At 41.3% G+C, this 26,028-nt stretch overlaps 1 protein-coding gene across 22 annotated transcripts in view; it reads right to left on the minus strand.

Moving 5' to 3' along the window:
* The window catches only part of ZBTB20 (zinc finger and BTB domain containing 20), a 636,327-nt gene that overhangs the window by 34,684 nt on the left and 575,615 nt on the right, over positions 1-26,028 (minus strand). For all 22 annotated transcript variants that reach the window (XM_043512102.1, XM_043512062.1, XM_043512053.1 and 19 more), the window contains 2 exons: positions 12,295-12,396; positions 3,814-4,001 (listed from right to left, as the gene is read on the minus strand). In XM_043512102.1, the coding sequence (XP_043368037.1) occupies positions 3,814-4,001; positions 12,295-12,359 (253 nt within the window). In that variant the 5' untranslated portion in view covers positions 12,360-12,396. The remainder of the gene's footprint in view (positions 1-3,813; positions 4,002-12,294; positions 12,397-26,028) is intronic.

A 26,028-nucleotide genomic window follows, 5' to 3' on the forward strand; every position in this document is an offset into this window, starting at 1 on the left:
ACCCATTGACTACGTAACTGAAATACCATTCCATATCAAATGCAGTTTAAAAAATATATAGATGAGATAACTGTTAATGTGAACACGCAGTCTGACCCTGCACCCAAGGAAGTCAACATGGGTTTTCCCTTGGAGTTCAATGGGACAGGACTGGGGCCCTCCTGAGGTGCATTCTAACAATGTGTCCCAGCATCTCCCCTGTGCTGTCTGGGCTATAAGATCCCAGTGCAGTCTGTAGGAGGGCTGCGCAGTGAAGCCCAGGAGAAGGAGACAGGAGGCCAGGAGGATACACATCCATCTTGTTTCTACTACAGAACCTCAGAGGGTGAACATAGAAGGATTAAAACATAAAAACTGGAAATGACAAAATTCCACTAACCTGCAACTTCACAAAACCCAGCACTAGCACTAGGGAAAGCAGCCCCACTGAGTCACAAGGAAGGTGTATAGAACCTTATTGATTACTCAGGAAAAGTACCATCCTGAGTTTCCTTCCCCACTAGCTCCGTGCTCTGTGGAGTTTAGGAATCCTGAAGGGTATTTGCCTCCCTCTCTCTCCCTTTCCCTTAGAGGCCCCGTGGAGTTTAAAAGGAAAACAGCCATCAAAATAAGAAAGTCAGATTTTAAGAAAAAAATGCAAATGGAATCTGGCTCAATGTTTCTGTCCTGGTCTGCAATGCTGTGAAGCCCTCACCTGCATCTGGACAGGCACAAAATGTGGGGGTGTATGGACAGAGGGCTGTGGTTCAAGCCCATTGCCAGAGATTAAAAGGTGCATTCCTTTCTATATGCAAGAACTGTGTTGGGCCCCAATGAAAAATAAATGATCTCCGCATCCCTTCATGCCCTCCACCTACTACTGCTGTTCCATGTTTCTTCTTCATCTTATCTTACTTTCCTGCTTGGACGTACACTCACTGTGACAATTTACCTTCAGGCCAGCCCCCTTTTGTGTGTCCTCTTAAATCATAAACCCCATACCACCCATTTTTTTCAATAATCATCCAACCTGCTCCTCAGTCCCATGGAAACTCTTTGCTAAGGTGTTGTTTTTCCCTTATCTGGAACAAATTCCTCCATAGCTGGGCCATCTTTGCCCTTCCACTGTCTAAGAATAATGCTTTTAACTATCAATAGACACAAAGAAATTCAGCTGCACTATTCCTGTGAGATTCCTATGAGTCTAGACACATCTGCTAAGATATGTATATATAGCAGAGTCTGAATGAAGCTTTATTTTTATTATATCCTTAAGCATTTGTTGAAATTTTCTGCCAGAATGTTCTTATCTTTTGCAACTCCCCAAACATAGGTCTATATAGCCATTGATGTTTGAACAACTCCTGTGTTATCTACACTTTCAAAAGCCTAACCTATTGACATGGGGCCATGTTCTGAAGTCCTTATTCACTCTACATGCATCGAAGTCAAGGGGAGTTTTGCCTGAGTAGAAAGTGGAGTATGGTCTTAGGTTTTGGCCCCTACTAACTCTTTCCATTTGCTCTTTTGGGGATTAGGAAAGTGTGTGGAATATGTGCACCATCTGACAATAGCCTCATTGCTTCCTTGTAACTATTTCTGAACATATAGGGCCAGATTTTCAATGGAAGCTCTTAGCCTATGTCTGCAATTTACACCCAAACTCTTCACATTTCACAACTCTTCACTCTGCACACCAGCATCCGCATGTACACCATGAGGTATTTAGAAATCTAACTATCTGGTATAACTCCAAGGGAATTCAAAGTACTGGTTTCTATCTGCAAAGCCCTACATGAACTAGGACCCAGCTATCTCAGAAAGCACTTCTCCTTCTGAACTGTCATTCCACCTACATCTACCTGGAACGCTTAAGCTAATCTCTCCCAGGAGGAAAGGCGATGGGAGTTTGAGGCAATGCATTCTAGATTGATATTCCTTGCTTCAGGAATTTCCTCTCACTGGTAATATGTCTAAGCCCAAGAATAAGAACATTTAAGACCCAATCCTACATGGGGCAGAGTCAATGTGACTTCAGCGGGGGTTGATGGCACACAGAACCACACAGGGGGCACTCACCACACAGGATGGGGCCCTTAGAGAGCACTGTATAATATATTTCTTTGCATAGACTTCTTGTTAACTGCTTGCCTCAGCACCCTTGGCATTCAAACTACTGCCTAGACTTTCTTCGTCTTTGTCTTTTAAAGATGAGGTGCAGCTGGCTGTCTTGGTGATTTGCTACCTATATTCAGGAAATTGCTCTTAAGTTGAGCCATATACAGAGGACCCAGATACTCTGGGGAAGATCACCTTGTAAATGTTTGTTGTTTTTTCATGCACAAGTGATTGCACATGTAAAATAGTGAGTGCACGTTCCAAATCTGGTTTTGAAAATATTGTCCATAAAATTCTCTTTTCCAAATACATGTAAAATAAATAAGGACTCATGTAACTTGCTGTAATAGATACAGATACCTGGTACACTGATCTAATGCTTCAACCACCTTACAAAACAAACCCAAATCCCAGTCTTATCCAGTGACAAGCATCTCGGATTTTAAGAGAATTTCCTTTTGCACCAAATTGTATGGTGCTTCCTTTTCCATTGTCTCATGTCTCTTTCTCTTTACCAGGTCACTGGGCCAGCTTTAGGGAAGCCTCCCAATGCTGTTTATTGGTTCTATTAAAATTGAGATCTCAAGAAGAGGCTCATAATGAATAAAGTCAGAAGGTGGCAGGAATGAATTGCCGCTGAAGTGATCTGGATAGCAATTATCCCAATAACTTGTTTGCTTCCAAGATTGGCCCTCAGGCAGGTTGATTAAATTAAAAAAAGAAAATCATATCTTATTTTTTATCTGGTATTTTTATTGCCATGCCTAGATTTTCTTTTTATTGACCTCTGCAAACTTTAGCTGACTTCTGAGTTCTTGGAAGCTGTTTTTTTCATCTTACTTCTTTTTCCCCTTGTAAATTTTACAATATTTTAAAACCACTCCAAAAGAGGTAAACTATGTCCCCTAAAAAATGGAGAATGTGAGGGCTGACATAACCCAATGAAGGGATGGTTGTAAAATTTTAATATATTGAAGATCTGCTGTGTATTTCTGCCTTTTCAAAATCCAGTTCCAATTGCTCATTTCCTTGTTTTGGTGTTTTTGGGGTTTTTTTTTTGGTGTCTTGGATGAAATGGAAAAGAACATTTTAAAAAGGCCTGGAAATCTGTGCTGACTCATCTTTGAGTTAATACACTGAAAACATATCAACAGCAAAGGCGTCTGGCCTATCTGGTTGCACTGGGCCTTGAGTCTTCCAGGTCCCCAACGCTAAACCCAATCCACCTCATAGACCATCACTGGGATTCTTTGCCTGAAGTCCTGTTGCAGCCCGGGTTCTGCTAGAGATTTGATTTCCCTAATTGCTCTCCTCCATTGTGGCCTGGGGTGGGGTTGGGGTTCCAGTCAGAAGACAAGTGGGGATGAGGAGAAAAACAGCTACATGAAGATGAGGAACCCCAGTCCTAGGTAGGGAGGGAGCTGGGGAGCCATGCACATATTACTTCACAGAAATTAGTGCTAGCCTTGCATACCTGATCTGTGTAACTCTCTCAGCTTTCTTAGGCTGATTGAATAATCACAACCTTATCACAGAAAACTTCCTGGAAAATATTCTGAAGATAAGCAGACCAAAAAAAGGGAGACGGGAAAGGCTGATGAGGCCTTGCTGATGACATTATGGAAACAACACACAACAGGCTGGGAAAGCTGGTCCACAGTGTGGAATGGCATTTCACCAGCTCCCAGCGACTCGTCAGTACATTGGTGTACTCACAATCAGATGACCCTGTGTGTGCGGGCAGGTTTGTTGGTGACTGTGATGAGTGGGTGAGGGCTGGGCTCAGAGGTGGAACAGCTTCAAGGTTCAGGCAGGGAAGGCCTGGCTTGGCGCTGCATGCACCCGTCTGAGTAATCTCATTCTCCTCAAACGCCTTCTGGTTTTCAGCTGTCTTGGGTTTCTTCCTGAAAATAAACAAAGAAACCTTTGAAGGGACTAACTGCATATTTGGGAAAAAGCATTTTTAGAATCTGTTAAAGATAACTTGCTTTTTTTCCTCTCCTTAAAGGGAGGTAGCAGGGAGGACTCCATGCCTCTTGTTTGGAAACAAGCTGCTCCTTGTTTTCACTCTGATGCAATGGCCCTGAGACCACATTAAAGCATATAGACCAAGTCAGAAGCTCCCCACTGTATCCCTACTGACTACATATAAATTAAAACATGTCTGAGGACTTTACACAGTCTGAGCTCCATGTGACAAATATTAATCAATGCTGTATCACTCTGAATTTAAAGTTATACAGAAATATATAGCAAATGTATCTGGAAAACAAATGAACACTGTTGTTTCCAGTTCAAGAAGTGTGAAAGTTAAGCTGGCTCTTTGTGAAGAAGATTATGGGTGCAGGGGGCAAGGATGGTGAAAGGGAGTAATTTAGAGAGGCAGAGGTCATCTATGCAGGTGAAGCAATAAGATTTGGAACCTTACACAACCAGCAATAGCCACACTGCATGTTGGCTTTCTCTACCTCCCTGAAAAGAAGAAAGCCCTTAATTACTAAGCCTAATATTTGTAGTTCTTTAGTGCACTCCATCCAGGACCTCAAAGCACTTTGGAAACATCCAGAATGAAGCCTCAAAAATCCCACGTGTGGAGGGTAATCATTATTATCCTCATTTTACAGGTGGGAAAATTAAGGCATGAAGAGGGAAAGTGACTTGCCCAAGGGCATACAGCCAGTCTGTCACAGAAAGGAAAAAAGCCCAGATCTCTGTGCTTTAAATCCTAGAAAATGCTATCTCCCTCTTTAGAGGAGTAAGTTACAGCTGGAACTCTAACTGCAGTGTTTAATTTGCAAAATCACTGTCCTGGAGAAGCAATGACTTGTAACTTTTGGCCATCAGACTGGCTGTCCTACTGTATGTCTGGATCCAGGCAGGTGCAGTGCTCATGGAAGTGAGCAGAAAGTTATGGGGGGTAAACATAGCAATTCAGGTACTACCTGCCTTGATGGCAGGATGTGTCACTTACTGCTGTTTATAGGTACAACCTAATGGAACCTGATTTCAAAAGCTCTTATTTGGCCTAGAATGATGCCAACTTAAAACACAAATAACTGTTGAAGAAAGGAACCTTCTTAAAATGTTTTCTCTACAACAACAGCTATGCATTATTTTTCACCCAGGGAGATCTTCATTTGTGTTACAGAAGAACTGAAGGTTCTCCTGTTGTTTTACCCAGTTTCCCCATATCACAGCACCATTCTACAAACAGAGTACCGGACCATCCATCACCGTAATTCCTTAAACGGCTGGAACGGTTGCTATGTCAGCAGCCTCTTCTGAAGTGCCTATTGCCCTGGTAAATGCAAATAAACAAAACAACCAGATTTCTCCTATATTCTCCACCACCAAAATCCCCACTCAATGTGTCCTGCAAAGATACAGGCTCATTAAGACAGCAAAATCATACCTTTGAGAAATAGTCCTGCCTCTTGCCTATTTTTTTATTTAACAGATTTTACAAAACCTGTTCTAGGGTCCAAGCACCAGAAAGGAAAAAGAAAAAAAAAAAGAGAGAAAGAGACACACACAAGAAAGAAAGAGCATCTATCACGCAACAGAGAGCAAAGCCACTTTGCCATTAATCGAGAACATTGTCTCCGGTTATATAAAAGAATTATATAAGCCTGGCATATCTGAGGGCATAGCATGTGGAAGCTCTTGTCAAACCTTGGTGGCTGCCAGTTCTAGCTGGTCACCTTCAGAGGGCAGCAAAGCACCATCTGGCTCCAGTATACATTGCAGTGAGACAAAACCTCCCTAGAATCTTCCTCCTGGTCACCATGCCAGAGGTTAGTCTGCCAAGCTGCTGCTTTTTTTTTTTTTTTTAAATTCTTTGCCGTAAGTGTTAAAATTACACACTCCAATGAAGTGTCTCCTCAGCCGGAAAATGAAAGCTCAAGTGAAAAAAGTTAAACAGGCCCGCCCTCACCCCATCCCCAATAAAACCCAACCGAGAACCCAAACCCAAAGTAAAACAGTAGGAAAAAAGGAAGGAAAATGTGAAAAAGAAAAAGAAATAAAGAAAAGGCAGACACTGCATAAACAAACACAAAGCAAAACTGGGTGCGTACACACACACACAGAGGCATGGAGAATCCAGGCCAAGCACCCCGGGTTTCCTCATGCCCTAGTGACCGGGATCAGTGGACAAAACTACATGGCTGCAGGCACCTGTCTTGTGCTGGTAAGTTCTGCTTGGACCTCCCAAATTGGATGAAAAGCACAAAAACATTCTGGTTTTCCCACTGCTCATGTTTCTGTTTCCAAAGAGGCTGCTCCAGGGTTTTAGACGGGAGTTTTAGGTGAATCGAGGCTGAGTTAGATTTGTTGTTAACCCCAGTGGTGCTGGCAGCTTTAGTGTATTTTATGTTGGCGGAGCCACCCTTCCCAAAATCAGAGGCTTAGTGCAGTGGAGAATATTCTGTGCCATACACTATATGGTAGGGAACAACATATATTACAAATATGTTGAAAATTCTGATCTCACTTACACCAGAGTAAATCTGAAGTAACTCTATTAGCTTCAACTGAGCTATTCCAAATTTGTAACTCAACTGAAGCTAACAGAGTTACTTGACTAACTGAGGCAAGAACTGCAACACTGTAAACTGCATGAAAATCAGACAGTTTTGAAATATTGTAAGTATACTTCATACAGAGAAAGGTCTGAAAAATAAACTGAGCATCTCAGCATCTCAGCCCTCAAAATTCCAGCATGCTTGAAATCTGGATACCAATTCTGCTGCTAAAATCAACCTCTGGTCACACAGTCTATTGCCACATGGCAATGTATTTTAGAAACTTGAGTAAGGAAAGTATATCTTTTGTCCATGAGAGCACTTCAAACATCCTCACAGGCTAACTCTTGTCACATTTCCTAGGGCCTGTAGAGAAATATCCCCCCTTCCGCTCATTCCCAGTACCTTCCTCCCTCTGCACATGTACACACACACACACACACACACACACACCCCTCTTTCACAGCACTGTTAGTTGTGAAGCTTTCAGGCAATGCCAGTTCTTATTCAGCCAGTAGTGGATCTGGGGGGCCAGGGTGGTTGGAATGGCTGTACTTATGGCATAGTAATAAACATCCGTGGTAACAGATTTACAACATCTAAGTGTTTGTCTTCACCTCAGTTAATCCGAGTTACAACTCAAGTGTTGCCTCTAACTTATGTCCCATCCTCACACACAAACCCTGCGCTCGAGTGTGTTGATGCTTTTAACTTGAGTTGGTTGACCCGTCATAGAGTATAGGTGACAGCTCATATTAGCACAATTTGTCAGCTGCTAACATTAGCACACTGTGTTGCTAATCCAACCACTCTGTGCAGCTCAAGTATTAGTTTGCAGTGTGGCTGCTCTCACTCAGACTAGGCTAACATGAGAGAAGTTAACTCAAGTGTAGATAACTTGAGTTAATTCTGCAGTGACGAAATAGCCTGAGTGCCATGTTGCTAAATAATTTCTACTTCTCTTGCATCATAAGCACTCAGAATCAAGTACAGAGGCAGGTTAGAAAATGTTTTAACTATAGGCTAAAAAAACAAAGAGGAGTCCGGTGGCACTTTAAAGACTAATAGATATATTTGGGATAAGCTTTTGTGGGTAAAAAACCCACTTCTTCAGATGCATGGAGAGAAAATTACAGATACAGGCATAAATATATATTGGCACATGACAAGAAGGGAGTTACCTTACAAGTGGAGAACCAATGTTGAAGGCCAATTTAGTCAGGGTGGATGTAGTCCACTATAGACTGTGGCCCCAGTGACACTATGGATAGCATCCTCTATCCCCATCTCCAATCTCTTTCATCTCTGAATGGGTTTATTTGCTACCATTGCTCTCAAGGGAGACAGTATGATAAGGAGGCCCTCACAACAGAAACTATTCCAAATCAGAATGCTGTGGCCTTACTACATATACTCAGTGGAAAGGGAAAGGAGGCAATGATGCTGTTTGGCACCAGGGAAATAAATGTTCACAATATTACTCCTCTCCTTTCTTACTGATCAGAGAGCTTTCCCTGTATCTAAGTAACTTAACCACATGAGAGGGAACCAGCAGGAGGAGGGAAGCTCAAGTAAGGAAAACATCAAAGCCAACTTAGAATTAAGAGAAAACTTATTAGAAACAAGGCTCGGCACTCACTTTGATCAGAAACTACCTATGTAGGAGCCCAGGCACTGAGGCCTTATGAATGGTCCTCTCTCCATTTCTCCAATCCCCAATCCTATAGTCAGTGCTATGAACAGGCAGCAAATCCTGAACCATTTATTACACAAAGTGTTTTTATCTCCTTATTCCAGGAGGTAAATTGGAGCACTGTCTCACTTCAGTCAGTAGCTTCAGAATGTGACCGCTGGTTGGCTGTGTCAAAAGGAATGGAAGAGCTGGATTTGGCTAGTGCATAAACAATGAGAGAAGGAGGCAACAATGGCTGTGGTTTGGGTTTGGTGGGAGGGGCAGCTTCTCTAAGTGACTGTAGAGTATTCCAATGTCATTGCAGTTTGTACATCTTCCCAGATTCTTCCTCTGAGCTGGCTACAGTGCTTAGCAGTACCACATCAAAATTTCACCTGTGGGTGTCAGTGTAATGCACTACTTCAGTACATGTGATCATGTTTCCTTCTAGTAACAGCCTATTTACTGCCAGCTAACAGAGTTACTCAGTTTCATAAGGCTATGAATCAGGCCCCAGTTGCGGATGGTACCAAGTCTGATCCCCGAGGAGGACCATGCTCTTTCTCTGTATGTGGTTGTGGTTTATTATATTAGCTCTTCCAGTCATTGAAGCTGAGTCTGAAAACACTCAAGGCACCATCATCATCTTTTTCCTCATTATAAAGGAAAACAGGGCCAAGACAATGGTGGAAAGGACACTATGACAGATAGCCCTGATGTATAGAATCATAGAAGTTAGACATGGCAAAGACTTATTTATCTTACTCAACTAGTCAGTGCAGGATTGTTCCTTAGAGTTCATGTAGTATGGTTTCATCCAGTCTAGTTTTTAATGGCCCTTGTAATGAGGCTTCTACATAATTCCTCTGGAAGACTCTTCCACAGCCAGATACATCTCTTGGGAAGTGCTTCATGATATTCACCACTTAAAATATTTCCCCTTCTTTCTTGGCTGTATAGTCTTCAAATATCCATAGACTGTTATCAAGTCCCCACCATGCATTAATCATGACTTAACCAAACTGCACTTATTTAGTAGGTCTTTCAAACTTTTCTTATACATCAGTCCCTCCAGCCTCTGATCCCACCCAAGTGCCCATATCTTTTTGGTAATGAAGTATCCCCCCTTTTATGTATATAAGTACTGCAGTGTTCTATCATAAAGGTCTAGAAACCAGACATCTCACAATAATGCAGCTACAACATGATTTTAGGTACTGAATGTAGAGTAGCACAATTTTTTGTGTCTGTCTGTTTTAAAGGCAGAATGGATCAGAACTGATTGGGTGTGGTAGACTCAGAGCTATACAGGTAGGGAGGACCATTTCCTTGTGTCAGGATGCCTCTCAAACTCAAAATTGCACTTAGTTTTCTTGCTACCATATTGCATTGCAAACTCGCACGCAATTTGCTGTCCAGCAATCCTCCTCAGTCTCTTTCAAACATTACGTCTCCCCAGGTTTCTCCCTCACAACAATTATCTGTGTTTGGGATTAATTTCCCCCAGATGTATTAACATGTCACAACAAGCAAACCTCTCAGTCTGGTCTCCCTCACAGACAGACAATTTAGTTTGCTCAGCTGCTAGCATTTCCCACATGTCAGCTAGCGAACATTTGAGGATCTTTGAAACAGACATCGGTCCAAGTCCCAGTTCTGGAAACAGACCCAAATGCTCTGTGTCTGAGGTTCTCCACTTTTAGAAGCATATCAAACCCATTTCAACTGATGTAGGTTATTAAAAAGATTCAATTTCTCTTGGTTACTCTTCAGTCCAGCGTGACCTGGGATTAGTGTATGAGACAGGGCAGCTGTGTGGTTTCTTATGAGTTTCTACTAGTTACTTCTTTGAGCCCCATCACAGAGCACAACCCACTACCAAACAGCTAAACTGAGCAAGGTATAGGTGAGCCCAAAGGTAAGATGCCTCGGGCCCTTCAGATCAGCATCTGTTAGCATGGGGAGGTGGTGAGTTGGTAAAGGTGGAGGCTGAACTCTCCAGCCTCTAGAAAAGGGACTTATTTGTGGGCAGGGCTGGGGTGCTATGGCAGCAGAGAAAATACAGAGCAGGTGCCTGCCACATTATGTAGAGTAAAGCTTTTCAGTGATAACTACAAAGATGAATTATTATTTAATGGCCAAATTATGATTGCTCCTGTGTGAATGCAGTGGGAAAGGGAGGTGACAAAAAGGTTAGAATGAGCCCTGCCTTTCCTAGTGCATCTGTAAAGGACGCAGTCATAATAAGGCCATTTGCACTCCCTAAGCACAAGGGGTCAAGAGGTGATGCCACATAACTGTTGATGGGGGGGGGAGGCACAATTTAAAGGTTCTAGTAATATGCAGCGGGGTTCAGGGCAGGGCAAATAAACCTAGCAGAAATCTGAGGGGGAGCACATGACCCCAGGTGACCCTACGCCTAGTCAAGGATATGTTAGCATTGCTAGCAGCACTACGCACGCGAAGGAGTGTGTCTGGATGGGCTGAGTCGTGGTCAAGCCCTGCTCCCTGGAATATCAGCTAGTGCTTGGAGGACAATGCCAGGGGATTGCTAATGATGTAACAAAAACTGATACTGATTGAGTTTCTGCCCTCCACGCTCCAAGTATTATACCTAACAGAGGCATAATGTCTCCCTTCAGCCACTGTCCCCTGATGAGGAGCATCTGTAGTACCCAAGCAAGCATTCCACTAGCTTTTTGAGTCATAATTTGGTGTTAACATAGTCAGTGCACACAGTATATAAAGATCGAGACATCTGGCTTTTCTGGTTTTAAAAACATAGGAGAGAGCAAGCTATTCATCAGAATTTTTAAGCAATATTTTTCAAGTGTTTTACTACACATTCATCTCCCGCCTGCATGTATGATACTCATGCCACTCCTGATATCAGTGCTTCTCACTGTGAGTCCTGACCCTATCTCAGATGTGACATTGACAATATGTGATGTGTGGTTAGAAACTGACTATGCAAGACAGAAATATGAGTATGTTCAATTAAAAACAAACCAACCAACCCACCCTGAGAGAAGCACAGAAGTCTGACCAGATACCTGACCACAAAACTAAGGTGGAAAGATACACAGAATTCTGAAAGCAGCAACATAAAAAGTCACAAGAGACAGAAAAATCTGAACAGAACACAAAACTGGGATGGGAGGTAGGGAGACTTGATCAGAATGGCACTAGGATCCAACCCGAGCAGGATAAAACTATAGTGTGAGGCACAAAAAGCCTGTGCATTGCAGCAGGAAGCTACGAGTGAGAATCAAGTCAATTTCACTAGAACAGTAAAAAAAAACAAAAACAAAAACCTATATTAAGAGGAATAGAGATCTGTCCCTTACAGTTTAAAACTATAAGATTATGCCCTCCAGAGCAGCAGGTAAGAGTCCATTTCGGAACACTGTGAAACTACAAGAGACAGAAAACCCGCTGAGATCATCAGGAAGCTTCACTGACAAGCACAGAATTCAACCAAGCTTCTGCAAAACTCCAGTGACACACAGAGACCCAACCTGAATTATACAGAACTACAAGAATCATTGAGATTTGACAGGAACAACTCAAAACTTGAATGAGCTGCAGGGAAACCAAACTGCATTGCACGGAACTGCAACAAGAAATAACATGCATTGATCGCACCAGACTAGTAACTCTACAAAAGACAAAGAAATCGAATAAAAAACAGGGCAAAACACCACTAAGAGACATGAAGACACCACATTAAACTTGCGTAATAGGCAGGGGGCTCCTACCAGAGCAGGGCACAGCTAGAAGATGCAAAGAGGTCAAACCACTGCTGAACTACAACACCAGGGCAATACTTACCAACTTTTTTACTGGTTTGTTTTTTACTCCACTTACTTCCCAGGTAAATGTGTAATGTAAAATTTATCTTCACTAGCAATGGCCAGGTGTTGAAGGTTTTCGGGTGTTTTTTGTTTTTGTTTCCTTTTTGCTGAAACAAGAAATCTTTTGTAGGACATAAAATTTACTTACAGTGGTTTCCAAATGGTGTTACTCTTCAGGTAAATCACTCCAAGCCTTGGCCCTAGTGCAGACATTCATTGGGGCAGGGGACAGAGAGAGGCTGTGTCTGTACTGGAAAGAAACAAAAGGAAAGGAGATGGGGGAATTGTTAATAATTTATCAAGAGTGAGAGAATTTGCTGCAAGGTTAATCAGTATTCTCCACATCTATATGGCAGAGTGAGGCCTAGCAGGGCAAAATTCTGTCCTCTGTTACATCTGGGAAACCCCAGCTATAAAGGAGGATAGATTCCGGTCCCTCATCTCCATGGCCTAACCATCCAAACTATTTTGGGTAGGTAAGATGGGGGAATCAAGCAGCAAACTGCCACACAATAGAATTCCTTCCTTGTCTTGCAGGTTGTCTGCTATGACTGCAGCTGCACTGAGCAACAGCAGGAGCCCTAGTGTAGAAGAGGCACCAGAATTTTTCCCATCATGTGATCTAACCCTGCTCAGAGGAGAAGACAGAAAGAGCTGCCTCTAAGCTAAAATACAGATGAAGGAAGGAAAAGAACCTGCCTTTCTCCTCCTGCTTTCTTTGTATCACAGAAACAATGGCTAAAATAAAAGTGTATCAGTCCAAAGGCAGAAACTCCACCTACTTCCTCATTTGGACACCAGTGGGTGCTACTTTAGTGACAAAAACCAACCAGGGAGATAATGTATTCTCAGTCTTTCAGTTAACATCAACCCTTAGCAGCAGTTCTATATCTGAAATGTCTTCTCTGGAGGCCATATGCTGCCCTGAGGAGGGGGTAAACTCAATGAGCTAATACAGAATGGGCCCCAAAAATTCCATTCAGAACTGAGCATCCTTGATGTTTGGTAGAAGGCGGAATTCAGTATCCAGACTTGACTTTTGCAATGGTTCCTGCTTTTATAACTGGCTTGACCAAATCTCTGGATCAGAACTCTACGAAATATAGGGATTTTTGAAATCTTTTGTGATTGAATCCATGACTAGACTAATAGATCTTCTCTTTCTCTAACTATTATAATCCTTTGGTAGTTGACTGTGGAGGATGGAAGTGTATCTTAAACCAACATCCAGATGACAAGCTAAATCCTGCTCACCTTACTCATGCAAGTAGCTCCATGGACATCAGTGTCTCCAATCCTGCCCACAATGGTGCTACTCGCATGAATACAGGATTTTCAGTAGGATCAGTGAAGAAATACGAATATTTGCTTTATCAACAAAATCAAACAAACCCACAGGTGAACAAAAATGATACAAAGTGTCACTGTTATTTCACAGGTAATTAACATTACTGAGCATTACTCTGAATGTATGCTAGGAAACTCATCACAATAATATTCAAAACCACTAATCAATAGAGCAGACATATTGGAATGAGTGCCTACCAACACAATTAAGTATTCTCTCAGTGCATTTTAGATGACACTGTAATACTGCATTTCACAAAGTATACTTCCAGGATCAGTTTAATGTACAGCTTTTGTAATAATGACAGCTAATGGCAAGCTGGATCTGTATAGACACACAATGCACAACTTGGCAGTTACACTTCACAGGGGCTCAAGCACACATTTTCTCTGAGGTTCCAGTTTTTGTAGGCACACACCCCTCCCTAAAGTTTGTTTTGAATTTCATATTTAAACAAATCTGAAAGCTCAAAACAAAACTTATTCAGAACCACTGAGTTTAACCTGTGTTCAGAGTGGAGCCGTAAGTCAGTTCCTGATTTGCTTGAAAGGTTCACAAACCACAGTGACAAACTTCAAGGGTTGAATTTCAAGGGTGTAATGGATGCCCAATATGTGCATAGTTTTAGATTTCATTCATTTAGATTTCATTAGATTTCATTTATATTTACATTCAGCATAAGATTTCCTTTCAATTCTTCTCCCTGTTTACCTCGTTTTCCATATACCCTTCATCTCCCCTTCTATTAATTTCGACCTTGCTTTCTATGTACATTTCATCCATGTCATTCTGTCTTTTATTCTGCCCCTCACCCCCACCCTTTTATAGTCAAAATCCTGAAGTCCTTACAGAGGATCCAATCATACAGTTTATCTGCATGTTTAACTCCCACAGTAGATTTTCAGGCCCCCAGTCCTTCTTCAGCCAGACAAAATGTCTATTGACTAGAAGTTTCACACAAGTCAAGTCTAAGGGATGACAGAGTTAGCCATAGGTATTTTGTTACATCTCTTTCTTTCTGTGTCATTTGTTGTGCCTCTGGTGTTTGGGATTCTAATCTAATAGATCCTTGGTTGTGGTGTGGCCAGCACTCACCCTGTGGTTCATAACCAAGCATGGCAGGAAGAAAGGATGTTGGGGATGGGCTGTTCACAATTACATAGGGTAATCAGGTATTGAACTCCCATTGAAAGTCAACTGGATTTAGGAGCCTTGCTCCCTTAGGTACTTTTGAAAAACCCACTCTGGGTGAAGAGTATGAAGAAAATTGTAAGTCCCAGAACACTTAGCCAGCTTCATAGTTCCTTTTTTGAGAGTTTCTTGTATGGCCTGAACAGCTTGGCTGTTTTCGTTCAATAATATGCATTAATCACATCAGACTAGTAATGATTAAATATTAATTATTTAATATTAAAACATGCTGTAGTGGGATACATGACACAGCTGATTTTATTTAAAATACAAAATCAATGAAACTGAAGGTTGATCAGACCCCGGGGGGGCGGGGGAGGGAAGAGGGGAGAGGAGGGGAGGGGACAGACACAGCAGGGAAAGCAGCATCCAGAAACACTCTAGGAAATGGGTCTTGAGCCAGATGGGAAGGCCAACAGATGACATGGATTTTGGAGCATAAAACTTCTTTTACAAATAACAGTAAGGAAGCAGGGGACTGGGTGTCAGGATTCCTAGGTTCTCTCTGTGATTCTGCCACTGACTCACTGTGTGAGTTTTGGAAAGTCACATAGCCCCACTGCACCTTGGTTCCTTCTGCTATAAAAGAAGAATATTAACATCTACTCCACAGGGGTGCTGCAAAGCTTAATTAAGATTTTGAAGACACTGAGTTTCTTCCATGAATGCACTATGGAAGTACAAAGAATTAGTTAAAAACTTTTCATTAATGTTACTAACTTGGGTATTTTATATATATTTATACATATTTACATGTATTCCAACCCACCCAAATCTTATTTAGCATTTTAGAGGGAGGACAACACATTAATCATTTCATTATTTGTATTAAAGAAGGTCCATTTATGACAGCAGTGAGGTACTTCAGATTGTGTTTTAAGAGGTGCACTTTAGGTCAATTTCTGTGTTGGCTTCAGTAGAGTTGCAAGGGACATAAAGTCAGCACAAAATGTGGTCCTTTATAATAGTGTTGATGATTAATGGGCACCCTTACCATAACTCCACATCCTGATGCTCTGATCCTCCTCTTTCCCTTTCTGTAATTTGTGTCTTCACCCATCTTTATTTGTTTGCTACCTTACCTGAGCTGTTCATTAATCAGCTCCATCGATCAGAAATGGTCTGTCAAAGCCTATTATTTAAATTTCACATAAACAGGTGGTGTTCCTACTCTGCTCCTAACACAGTACACACAAGCAAAATAATCTAGACTTATCCACTTTCTTGTGGTTTCCTTTCTTGTTAACTTAAATAATAGCAAACATAAGCTTCCTGCCAGTTCTTGGACCTGATCTTGGCTGTTTCCAGGGGTTGTTTCTTGCAGGGCCCCTCTTTCTCTGTCCCTAACTCTAGTTCCTTTTGCCTCAGATACCCGACAACTCCTTTTCTACTCCCTGTTTGGAGATAAAAAGACTCACATGATCTAGATGCCATGGTCAGTCAGCAAAACAGCTATGGATTTCTGTGCAGGGATTCAGTATCTGATGTCCAGATCTGGAGTTATTCTCTCTCAGTGATACATGGTCAAATGGGTTCAATTTTGTAGTCAAAAGCTGATTTTTGAGATTGCCACTACTGCAAATCTGCACTGGGATCTGAAAATCTTTGTTTCTTTTTGCCTCTTATATCATAACCAGCAAACTGGTTTGTTGATGATGTGTGAGGCAGCATGTAATCCCACTTGCTGTCCTCATGTGGTATTGATTCTGCAGGACTTAAATGGGGGTAAAAACTTGCTTATGTCATTAAAAGGAACAGATCTGACTCTGAACACACATAGGGCAGATCTCTTGAATAAGAAGGGACTATTTTTACAGCCACTTTCCTGATCAGAGAGATATTTTAAATCTGGGTTGTCCAGGCCAAGTATAGTTTTGGTCTTTGTCATTATTACTTTCTGGAACTGGAGACAACCAGAAACATATTTGGGTGAAATTCTTCAAGCAACTGAAAGGAGATGGCGCTATCCAGCATATCAGGTTCAAGAGCTGTCTAGTGGCACAAATGAATGATTCTAGGTCCTCTAGAGTAGGAATGATACTGATCCTTTGGAATGGTATGATATGCACCCTGACAAATATGTCCTGCAGACATCTGTGCAGAAGTTGGACCCTCCTCCTAGCAGTCAGTAAATAACCAGCTGTGCTGCTTTGCACCAAGGAGGGAGAGGAAGACAGAATTCTCTCTGTGTGTGTGTATTACTGCACACAGTGCACCTGTACAACAGAGGGCAGAACTTGCACCTCAGAAAACATGAAATCTCAGGAGCACAAAGCACCCTGTAAGAAGACCAGACTGTGGTTAGTTCATAGCAGATAGAGCTTTAATAAATACCATCACTGAAAGGAAACTTTCCTTTCCCCTGGCCTGCTAGGAGCATTATGTATCCATTTCAGACATGTGGTCCTGAAACTTAAGACAATCATTCCTCTATGGATTGGATATTTAAATGAGATGTACTGGGATGCTGCTTTAGTCTGGTAAAGGCAAGTTTCTCATAAATACATCTTTGTAAAAAGTACTGGAGAGAAATACTTTCCCTCGAATCCCAAGGGTTCCTATCAAAATCTGGAACAGCAATTCATGTTTATAGTAAAGGCTGCATCACGTTCCCAGTATTTGTCATACAAAAATCTCTATTACTTATCTGTATATATTTATCTCTTTCCCTAGCTGCCACCCCCCTCCTCCCCACTTTTTTATCTGACAGTGTAACATTTCACCATGCTTAAGCCGCAATTCTTTGCTTAAGTTGGAATTTGGTATTTTTTTAAAAAAAGGCCAGATCCCATCATAATACACTGAATTGTCAGTTCCTGGAGAACTAGCAGGCCAGAGAGGAGGATTTATCAAGGGGCTCTTGTGAATTTTTGTGCTCCTGTGTCACTGATTGGATTGACTCTTAAATAGTGTTCACGGTCAGTATCTGATATTCCTTTCCCCTTTGCAATGAGAGTTCCCAGTTCAAAGTTTCCCCTGTATAAAGAAAAAGCCCCTTCCTGCCAAAATCCTACAGAGTATAAATGATCCCTCCTGCCACAATGTGCTGCTCTTCATTGTGTCAGCTCAAACACCAATGGCCCAACACTGTGCTAGCAGCCACTGGAGCGGTTGTCTTTCATTTAAGATATAAAACAGAAGACCTGGCTATCTGCTGTTAAGAAAGATCTCTTCAACTCCAGATTTCTGCATAGGCATAGAAAAGAAAAGCTATCTCACGCACACAAACCTGGTATGGCTAATATACAATGTACATATTTTCCTTTACTACATTTTTAAAATATCTTCTTCAAATTTTAATACATTATATCACATCCAATTCTGTCTATCTACATTCATATAAAGTGTCCATCATAATTGTATTTGACTGCCTCACAAAATTACAAAGTGTTTAAACATCTCCTATAACCCTATAGAAGTCAGACATGAATAAGGGAGACAAATATTTGAGACCTGATTCTGGTTTCACTTGCGCAGATGGAAATAAGGAAGAACTCTCCTGTGGTGAATGGAGTTACACTGGCGTTAGCCCTCTGCGGTAGGGACTGTTTCATACCTGCATTAGTACAGCACTCCTCACAGTGGAGCCCCAATCCTGACTAGGGACTCTGGGTGCTACTACTACTTCTACAACTAAAACCAGTGTGAGCTCGGAAACAGGCTCATAAATGTATGTGCCAAGAGTACAACACTAAGACACAGCCTTGTACTTACAATGAGTCAGATGTATGAATTAGGAGTTCAAAAAAGGAGAACAAGGTCATAAATAGATGAAGAATTAAAGAAGAAAAAAAGCTTCCTTTCAGAAATTTTTTAAAGTCACAAGCAGCCACAGTCATTGAAGATGGCCAATGCAGCAAGAGCGCAGCTGCTTAGTCACCAAGAAAAACATTTGGACAGAATGACATTGTCTTGCAATTGCAGTCGAAGAAAGGTGAATCCATTCCCAGAAACCATTATCATCACCAATGCCCCTGCACTGAAATATGAGTTGCCATCACGGCACCCACTAGGGACCAAGAAAATGACTAGAATTAACATTGTAACAGTAATTATCCATCCCCTCCACTGCTTTGGCTAGTTATGACAGATGAGTTTCATGAACATTTCATTGCCAAGGAACCCTGTCAAAATATTGGTGATTTCTCCAAATCTGTTCAACATCATGGAGATGTCAAACGAAGCCTGAAAGGACATTATTTTTGAGGCAGAACAAAAACAATGCGAGTATCAGAGAGAATGGCTCATCTATTCTTCACAAACTGGTTCAGTTTATTGCTATGCTTGCAAACTTTTCAGCACCTTTCCAAAACAAAAGGCTCTTAGCTCCACAGGTGTCAATAAATGGAAGAATTCCTGAAAGAGGAAAAGATCTCCATTTCTCATAGATAAGAAGGTTGCAAACTGACAATCGATTCTCACCTGTCTATGTACACTGACTGTATAATGTAACTCTTGGCAACTATCCTGGAGAGAATGGTCAGAAGTATACAACACTTAATGTAGTAAAGTTTGGTCCTTTTTGGTGGGCACAAGATCCTTGGTTCTCACTCTTTCATGGTTATTTGCAAACAGCAGGCTGGATTCATCCCTTTCTGGCTAATGAAAAGAAACTGGCTGCTAACTGATCCATTCCTGAGGTTCACCTTACAATAAAGATGCTGTAAGTATATGCAGTAAGTATGCAATATAAGTCACAATCCTCCCCGGTGTAGTTCCACTGATGTGAATGGAATTATACCAGGTATGAATTTGGACTTATCTGATCAACTTGTCACAGACATGCAGAGAACAAAAAGAAGCAAATGAAAATTTGGATTCATCATCTATTTTCATCTACACATCCATTTCTAACACACCAATCACCAAAATGTATTAAAATGGGCAAATGCAAGAATTAAAAATATCTCAGCATCATCTTGGTAGAATTATTTTCCTCCCTTAGCAAGATTTTAGCAGATGACTTTCTGTGGAGAGAGATGTCCTGACCCATCCTGTGAAATTTACCCCAGTGTATGGTAAGGCAAAACCTTTTGCTTTTAAGTTCACTTAACTTGTTGAAGTTAGGTATTAGCTTGCGTTTTATACTTCTATTTTCTTTTTGTAACCAATCCTGACTTTTATACATCATCACTTGTAATCACTTAAAATCTATCTTTCTGTAGTTAATAAATGTTATATTATTGTTTTATCTTAATGTGTTTGGATTAGCGTGCATGGGAAACTCCATTTGGGATAACAAGGCTGGGGCATATATCATTTTCCTTAATGATGGATTTTCTATTAGCTTAAATTGTTCAGTAGTAGGCTGGACAATATAAGACACACATTTCTGGGGAACAAGGTTGAGACTAGGGAGTTGTTGGTATTGCCCTGTTTGTAATTCATGAGTGGCAGGCCATAGCATTCATGTATTCAGCTGGGAGTGATTTTACGTGCTAGGGGCTATGTATGAACTGGCCAGAAGTTGTTGTTTATACAGAAAAGAGTGTAAAAGGCACCCCAGGCTAGAGAACTGAGGGGACACAGATATTCGACAGTCCAGATTGTACCCTAGGGAATGCCACAGCAGGCCCATTTGAAAATATGGATTTTGCATTGTGCTCTAAGAGAGGCAAGACATAAACTCTCCTTGATCTTGTAGGGTAAGGAGTGCATAACCAAACATCCTTCACTGAGAATGTCTCATCCCCTGCTCCTGAGATTCTCACCATGCTAAAAATGCTAAGTTTCACATGATGTTACCAGCAACAGCATCCCAATTCTCTTGCAAGTCAACAGTTATAGAATCAGTAATAAACCCAGTGAAAAGACTAGGTAAAAAGAACCAGCAACATACTTTTCCAGATGTTCATATGGCTCTTCCTGTATATTTGATGATTCCAGACTCAAATTACACAGCTGAATGCTCATTTAATTTATGCTGAAAAGGATTAAAGAAAAATACACAGGATCCATGGTGAAAGAGGGAAACTCTGAGCTTTGGCTCCATTATCCATTGAGTGATAACTGACTGCGGTTTTGGAGTTTGAAGATTGATCAAAGAGATTGCTTCCTGAAAAACAGGGAGAAAGCCACCGTAGACTTCATGTTTCACACTTCAGTGACAAAACACTAAGTTTAGAAGTTTGTAGATGAACACGTGAATTTATTCCAAACCATTGTTTAACCAAACTGATGGTTATGCACACTTGTGAAATATATCATTTTAAATATCAAGTCATTGAATGCAATAGGTCCTGAGGTGTGATGTATATTTCTTATAATGATTTGATATTTTAAATAAGTTAACGTATTAACTGTCTCAACACAGGATTCCTTAAGTATGTCTAAAATATACAGATGACAGCTAAAGCTGTCATGTTAGGATCTGGCTTTCAAACACGCTGTACGTCTGGTAGGAAAGGTTGGATTCAGAATTTGAGTGCAGACCCATTTGTAATGAATTGTATGCGCTACTTTTCACTTCTCTCCTGAAAGTGTGTATAGTGTGGCTCACACAGAATGATTGCTGAATATCAGTAGCAGGTAAAGTGATCCCTGTTGCATATGGCATTGTGCATTAGTACGGATAAAATAATAGTAAATATTATTTTAATTGTTCTAATTCCAGTATTTGCCAGTCTTACTCACTTGGGGTTTATTGGAGTTCAGTATTTAGCTCTCTCCTGTGCATATTAAGGGATATTTCTCCGGTTATTTCAAAAGGCTTTGAGAAAAACCTGAAGGCAGTTGCCTCTACTGTTAGATAAGTGCTGCTAATGTAGGAGTGCTGTTCTCTGAGTTCTATAAAGACCATTTCCAACTCCTTAGTTTCTTCTCCTTTGACAGCAGAAGTTACTACGTAGAATGGTTTAGATGTGTTTTTGCTGAAATTTACAGCAGTCTTCCAGGTACCACAGGGAGTGGCCCAGGAACACTGGCTTTGGGTGAGTAACAGCTACTGTAATCCTTTGCCTTTCCAGGAAGGTGGCATTGTAGGAAATGGTGTAAGTGTGTTGGTTTTGTGGGGCTCACAAATACTCCATTCTCATATCAGCAAGAGGTTCTGAGGGGAATGGTGCTAGATCGGCTGTTAGGGAAGCTCATACCTCCCCTGTGCCAGCAGAAATCACTGCAGAGAATGATGTAGGCGAGTGGGGCTGTGGTGGAGCTCTCAGCTACTTTGATCCCTGCCTCTCCCAGCAGGAGGCACTCTAGAGAATGATGCAGAAGTGCTGGCTGTAGGAGGCTCACAGCTATTTTAGTTCCAATCAGATTTCACAATTTGCTCTAATGAACAGTATTGGCAGAAGTTCAAAGCTACTCCAGGTCTTAACTCTCCCGGCACATGACTATAAAAATTATGTAGATGTGTTAACTACAGAGAAACCAAAAGCTGTCTTGGTTCCAGTCTTTTCCAGCAGAAATAACTGAGAAAATAGAATAGGAGTGCTAGCTCTGGTCACAGCTACTTCAGCCTCACACAGCATAGTGGAGACCCTATTGGAAATGGTGTAAAGAGTGCTGACTATGGTCCATTGCCAAAGCTCCTGCAGACTCAGCCTCTCCAGGCCAATGCCACTGACACAGATGCATCAACTCAGTGAATCTGGGAGACTTCAAGAGATCCAGAATTAGCAGCACTCTCCTCTCCTGATACCCAAATCCTCTGCTTGAGAGGCAGAAGATAGCAGGAGAATAGCTGTACTCAGCCAGCATTGATTTCTCCAGCCTTTTGTCTGTGTCTGCTTTCTGTCTCGTTTGGAGGCAGAAACGTACATGTTACTACAAGTAGCATGAATCATGTCTCTGTTAAAAAACAGAGCTTCACTTGTCTTACATAACCCCTGGTAACTGAAAGTCTAATAATAGCAAGACATTTCCAGGTAGGGAATCTGTCTACCTACCAGACATACACACACACTCCCAATGCTCTCACTACAGGGTGGGAATAAAGGTGATTTTTAAAAATTCTGAATTACAGGAGCTGGTGACTATTGTTTTAAAATGCAGCTCATATATTAAACACCCCAGGAATGTGCAATACTTCCTGCAAAAACTGAGCACTCAGAGGGAGCAACAAGAAACCCAGCCAGTGCCTCTGAGCTTGAGATGAGTCTGAGCTGCAAAGTTGACAGTTGGATCCTGATCTGAAAGCCTGACTGTCTCTGGATCTGTGGTCCTTCTTTACTCTACCCAGGCAGGCAACTTCTGAAATAATTCATTACTGTATAATTCCGGGGGGAGGTGAATTAAAACTGAGAATATATCACTTTGAAACAGTATTAATAGCATGTTTCAGAGGTACTTTAAAAATCTAAATGCTAGAAACTCAGGAAATTCACAAGTCTTCAACACCAATCTTATTTCTGAACCACCCAAAACCCTCCACACACCCACATAAAATAGCAGAATAGGAGAACCTCACCAAAAGCCTGATCCAAAGCCCTCTGAAGTCACTGAGAGTCTTTCCACAGACTTATATATTGAGTTTTGGATCTAGCTCCAAATGACATAAGAAACTTAAATCTGCCCTTTGAAAGAATGGGTTCAGCTATATATGTCATGTCATCTCTCCCCTACCCTCCTTTCAGCCTACATCAGGTACACAGGGATCCCTGCTGTGTGTCAGGACAGATTTAGAGTAGATCCTTGTACCATGAGATTTTAATGAGAAGTGAATTTCATTAGTCTGAGAATTAAAAGATCTTCAATCTAAACTTACAACTAGGTAGGATGGTCTTTTTGTTAAAACCCATGATTTGGGATTTGGCACATCTGTTCTTTCCCAGCTTCTGACACATGGTTAAGCTGCTTAGTCTCTCTGTGCCTCAGTTTCCCCACATGTAAAATTGAGGTATTAAGACAAACCCCATTCCTAGAGTATTCTGAGACTAAATTAATTAATGTTTGTTCAGCACCTTTAGATCTTCAGAGTAAGGGGTTGACAGATATTCAAAGTCTTATTGTAACTCAAAAGTAGCTCTCAGGAAGGCAGTGTGGACAATTATCTAGTGTGAATGAGATCTCACAGAAATTATAAACGTTCAGACTAAAACTAAAAAAAACCCTATTGCCATTTTATGTTCTGCAGGATATTGTAACATCTGTACTTTTCCTTAATGGGACAAAACTTAGCATCTGATTTGCCATAATGGAGGACACCATGGGGTCTATCAAATCCAGTATCCTGCCTCTGGTAGTGATAAATATCTGATATTTCAAAGGGAGTCATAAACGCAGCCATAATACATTGCACTTAGATTGTAAGCTCGTTGAGGCAGGATTTGTCTTTCTGTTCTGTATTTGTACCGCACCTAGCACCCTGGGTCCTGGTCTGTGACTAGGGCTCCTAGGCACTATAGTAATACAAATAATACACAGTAACAACAACAAAAATGGATTATTAATAACAGCCCAGACTTTGAATACTGTGTGCAGTTCTGGTCATCCCATCTCAAAATAGATACACTAGAATTGGATAAAGCACAGAAAAGGGCAACACAAATGATTAGGAGTATGCAACAGCTTCCATCCAAGGAGAGATTAAAAAGACAGGTTTCAGAGTAGCAGCCGTGTTAGTCTGTATTCGCAAAAAGAAAAGGAGTACTTGTGGCACCTTAGAGACTAACAAATTGATTAGAGCATAAGCTTTCGTGAGCTACAGCTCACTTCATTGGATGCATTTGAGCTGAGCTTATGCTCTAATACATTTGTTAGTCTCTAAGGTGCCACAAGTACTCCTTTTCTTTTTATTAAAAAGACTGGAACTGTTCAGCTTAGAAAAGAGATGACTGAGGAGAAATATGATAGAGGTAGATAAAATCATAAATCATGTAAACAAAATGAATAAAGAAGTGTTATTTACTCCTTCATGTAACACAAGAACCAGGGGCCACACGATAACATTAATAAGCAGCAGGTTTCAAACAAACAAAGGAAGTTCTTCACACAGTGCACAGTCAGCCTGTGGAACTCATGGCCAGGGGATATTGTGAAGGCCAAGACTGTAACTGGATTAAAAAAAGAATTAGATAAATTCATGGAGGTTAGATCTATTTATGACAACAAGCCAAGATGGTCAGGGATGCAACCACATGCTCTGGGTGTCCCTAACCCTCTAACTGCCTGATGCTGGGATGGGCGACAGGGGATGGATCACTTGATGATTGGCCTGTTCTGTTCATTCCCTTTGTAGCATCTGGTAGTTGCCACTGTCAGAAGAAAGATACTGGCCTAGATGGACCACTGGGCTGACCCAGTATGGCCATTCTTATGTTCTTATTACATAATGATGCTCACAGAGAACAAATTCTTCCTGACCTCTGCAGTTATAAGTTTTCACCCTGACATATAACATTAGTTTATTCTGCACTTCCAAAATAAACTCAGATCCTGATCATCCCAAACTGCTATTTTGTAACATATTTAAGATGGCTCTGAGCAACTAATTTTGGAAGTGGAGTTGGATCTGGACTTTCCTAAAGTTCAGGGCTGTTCAGAGGCATTCAGTTTAAACTTATCCCTGCTGGATATAGGGTTGCCAACTCTCCAGGACTGGCCTGGAGTCTCCCAGTGACCATTGAAAGCAATCTAGGAGATTTTAATAGTATATTTTAAGAAAATTACATTATGTCATTGTGACAGGTTGGATCACAGAAACCCCCTTGGGACTGCCACCTGATATACCAAGACTACTTCTGCTCCTGCTTTCCTGTCCTGTCAGCTTAGGACTTCAGCGCCTTGCCTGGTTTGAGTCAGACCCGCTAGCCTGCTGCAAGCCCAGACCTAGGTCGGAACCACGTCCCCTAACCGCTGTAGGCTTAACTGAAAACAGCTTACAGAAGTGTTCCTGTCTTTAACATTCAGATGCCCAACTCCCAATGGGGACCAAGCTGTAAATAAATCCGTTTTACCCTGTATAAAGCTTATACAGGGTAAACTCATAAATTGCTCGCCCTCTAACACTGACAGAGAGAGATATGCACAGCTGTCCCCCCCAGGTATTAATACATACTCTGGGTTAATTAATAAGTAAAAAGTGATTTTATTAAATACAGAATGTAGGATTTAAGTGGTGCCAAGTAGTAACAGACAGAACAAAGTGAATTACCAAGCAAAATAAAACAAAACACGCAAATCTAAGTCTAGTACAGTAATAAAAACTGAATACAGATAAAGACCTCACCAATTCCAGTAAGCTTTCTTTTACAGATTAATCTCCTTCTAGACAAGAATCACTCTAGCAATCACTCACACCCCCTGTAGTTACTGTCCTTTGTTCCAGTTTCTTTCAGGTATCTTTGGGGGTGGAGAGGCTCTCTCTTTAGCCAGCTGAAGACCAAATGGAGGGGTCTCCCC

The sequence above is a fragment of the Dermochelys coriacea genome, chromosome 1 (genome assembly GCF_009764565.3).
Source record: "Dermochelys coriacea isolate rDerCor1 chromosome 1, rDerCor1.pri.v4, whole genome shotgun sequence".
Taxonomy (NCBI): Eukaryota; Metazoa; Chordata; order Testudines; family Dermochelyidae; genus Dermochelys; species Dermochelys coriacea.